Source organism: Rhincodon typus, chromosome 14 (assembly GCF_021869965.1).
Source record: "Rhincodon typus isolate 14 chromosome 14, sRhiTyp1.1, whole genome shotgun sequence".
Taxonomy (NCBI): domain Eukaryota; kingdom Metazoa; phylum Chordata; class Chondrichthyes; order Orectolobiformes; family Rhincodontidae; genus Rhincodon; species Rhincodon typus.
In genome coordinates this window covers 1,024,938-1,028,084 of record NC_063345.1, presented here as the reverse complement: position 1 = coordinate 1,028,084, position 3,147 = coordinate 1,024,938, and the positions used below count along the sequence as shown (strand labels likewise).

General features: G+C 47.1%; 1 protein-coding gene across 3 annotated transcripts in view; it reads right to left on the bottom strand.

Annotated features, from left to right (window-relative positions):
• LOC125484840 (transcription cofactor vestigial-like protein 3) overlaps nucleotides 1-2,466 on the bottom strand; it is a 7,641-nt gene extending 5,175 nt beyond the window's left edge. For 2 of the 3 annotated variants that reach the window (XM_048605220.1, XM_048605221.1), the window contains exons 1-2: nucleotides 2,068-2,258; nucleotides 286-522 (exon numbers count right to left, since the gene is read on the bottom strand). In XM_048605220.1, the coding sequence (XP_048461177.1) occupies nucleotides 286-522; nucleotides 2,068-2,083 (253 nt within the window). In that variant the 5' untranslated portion in view covers nucleotides 2,084-2,258. Of the gene's footprint in view, nucleotides 1-285; nucleotides 523-2,067; nucleotides 2,259-2,366 lie in introns of those variants that run through there. The other variant, XM_048605222.1, reaches the window with a different exon arrangement.
• Nucleotides 2,467-3,147: the final 681 nt, after the last annotated feature.

The window sequence follows — 3,147 nt, the reverse complement described above, 5'->3', positions numbered from 1 at the left end:
TGTGTGTGTGTGTGTGTGTGTGTGTGTGTGTGTGTGTGAGGGACAGTGAGGGTTAACAGTGAGCAAGTTACGTTCTCTCAGTCTGTGACTAACGCCTTGCCCAGGGATAAGCTGTTGTTGATCAGACTGGGCTGACACAATCAGATTGTTGAACAGTCGAAATGATGGCCCCAAGAACTGCTTGTTGTGAGGGAGTTGTGGGCTGTGTTCTCGTTTGTTGCCGGCCCCCACTGGTCCCTGTGCCGTGAAACAACCCACACTCAGAATCCCATTCCCATTCCCTACCTGACTTTGGCTCAATGCTTGCAACTTTCCGTTTTGAGCTGACGTCTATGGGACCCCCGACCCGTTTCAGAGCTCTGGTGAAGTGTTGCTCCACCATGCTGTTGCTATCTCCTTTGAAGTAAGTGAAGACCATGCAGCGAGAGCTGCCCTCAGCCCCGTGGGATTGCACTGTGCTGATGCTGGGGCCCTCATCCTCCTTTTCCGACTTTCCCTGGTTCTGCTGCCGGCTGATCTTTCCTGTCAACACAGAGAAATGTTAACCTCTTCCTGTAACCACGCACAGATTGTCCCAAAAACATTCACTCCCATTAGCAGCACAGAAGGACATTCCCCACTCAGCGCCATCGCACCCCCAGGCCTCTGCTGGCTCTGTGTATGGCTCAAACTGATTAATCCCACTCCCCACAACCCTGCAAATTTCTCTCCTAAGATTATAGACAGGAACATTATGAGTGGGCCATTCAGCTGTTCAAACCTTTGAGTCTGCTCTGTCATTCCAAGCAACTACCTCATCACTATAATTCTGCACCGCCCCCTAACCCTGGCCATCATTAGTAACTGAAATCTCTCAATCTTTGTCCTGAATTTCTGACTTGCTGTGTGGGGTAGAGAATTCCACAGGCTCCTCACTCTCTGGGTGAAGACATTCCTCCACAGCTCAGCCCTAAACAGCCTGGCCCTGGGTCCAGACACTCCTGGCCATGGGAAACATTCTTCCTGCACATACTTTAAAAACATCATCAGTTTCAATCAGATCACCTCTTGTTTTTCTAAACCTCAGACAATACAGGACAATTGTCCTCAATCTTTCCTCATGGGTCAGGCCGACTATTCCAGTGATCTATCTGGTGAACCTCTACTACATTCCCTCTATTCCATGTCTATCTTTCTATCTGCATCTCCCCTTCCTTACACACAGAGACCTGGCTGAACACAGTCCTCTGGGTGCAGTGCTTTTGAAGTAAGGTCCCCTTTTCTCCTGTACTCCAGCCTTCTTTCAACAGAAACTAAAACAGCCTTGGCTCTGAATGCTTGTTGAACCTTTGTGTGAGCTCTCAGTGAAGTATACACAAGGACAGTCAGCAATATTTCCCACAGTTTCAGAAATTCTTTGTTCCTTCTACCAAAGGTAATCACCTCACACTTATCCACTTTCGATTTCATTGACCACTCTCTTGTCCAATTGCTCAGTCTCTCTGTTGTTGTGTCCCCCTCATGACCCTCATTCCCATTCGGCTTAGTGTCAGCCACAAATTTGAAAAGATTGTATTTGGTCCCACAGAATGGATGTAGATAGAGATTAGCCAAAGCTCAAGCCCCACTGGACATCAACTGATTGTGAAAGTGATTGATCTGTTTCCACTGCCCTTTTAGTCAGTGGGTTCTAGATCACAACTACCTGCAACATTAAAGGAAATCACTTTGCTTCTTGTTGTTTTACTGCTTCCCTTAAATCCACGTTCCCTACTCTCTTTCTGCCACTGGAAACTGCTTCTCCTAAATTACTCAACCTAAGCCCTTTTCGATTTTTTTTAAACACCACAATTAAATCACGTCGCTGATCTCAGAACTTCCTCACTCGATCCTCAGAACTGATCTCTCTCAATTAAGCACTGTGCATTCTGTTCAAATGAATCTCTGCTGCACCCTCTTTGTGGCCCTGATTGTGCTGTCTTCACCTTTAGAGAGACTTGCAGACTTTGTGAAGGCTGACAGGTACAATCCTGGCAGTGGGAGAGAAGGAACTACAAAGACCAGCGATGCTGGCCTGCATTTCCCTACCTGGTTCTTCCTCCATCTGCTTGCTCCTGGGCTCAGGACTGAAGCTGTTTATATTTCAGTGGTGGTGAAATGCCACTGAAGTGGGCAGTGGCGCTCCGCTCATGCCCATAGTAATGAATCCCTGGTTCCGACAGTGAAACAGATGAGGCAGATTGTAGGGAATAGACTGCAGTTTCCACACAGCCAGGGAGAGCTCGACACAGCAACTGGGGCTGTGGTTACAACTAAACCAGAGGAATGTTCACCAACTTGTTAGCCCAGGGCAGGAATGAGGAAAAGGCCCATTGTGCTTCTCTTACCTGAAGTTTTTGAAAGGGTGCACTGCAGTCAGTATTGCTGATAAGAAGATTTTGTGCTCGCGGCTTATTTTGTGTGGTTATTTCAGAAACTAGAATGTCATCCAACAACTAGAAGCTGTTGCTGATCATTCAGCAGGCTGTATAGATCACGTCACACTCAGAAACAAATCCCATTTCACATTGCACACAGCACTCAGCGGAAACTGCAAACCCACAAACATCACAGAGTCCATCAGCTGGAAGCTCGGCAACACTAGTTACTACTAATACTCCCACCATCACACACACACATACTCACACTTCCACACATTCACTCACACACTAATACACACACTCTCTATCTCATAAACACACACAAATACACACATTCTCACCCACACTCTCTCACACACCCAATGTCACACATACACACTCTCAGACAGTACACATACACACAGTACCACACTCACACACATACACACACTGTCACACAGAGAAAAACACAGGCACACTCACTGACACAAATACACAAAGTCACATACCCACGTTCTCACACTTTCATGCACAGACACACATATACTAACACACACTAACCCAAAAACACACCGACACACTACCTTGCAGACACAAGTATGCAATAACATGCAACACTGACAACGACACACTCTCACAGACCCGAACACACTCTCACAGACCCGGACACACTCTCACAGACCCGAACACAAGCTACACATACATTCGCGCAAACACCCCAGTTGGTGACACACACACCCACACCAACCACTATGGATGTTCGCCGATG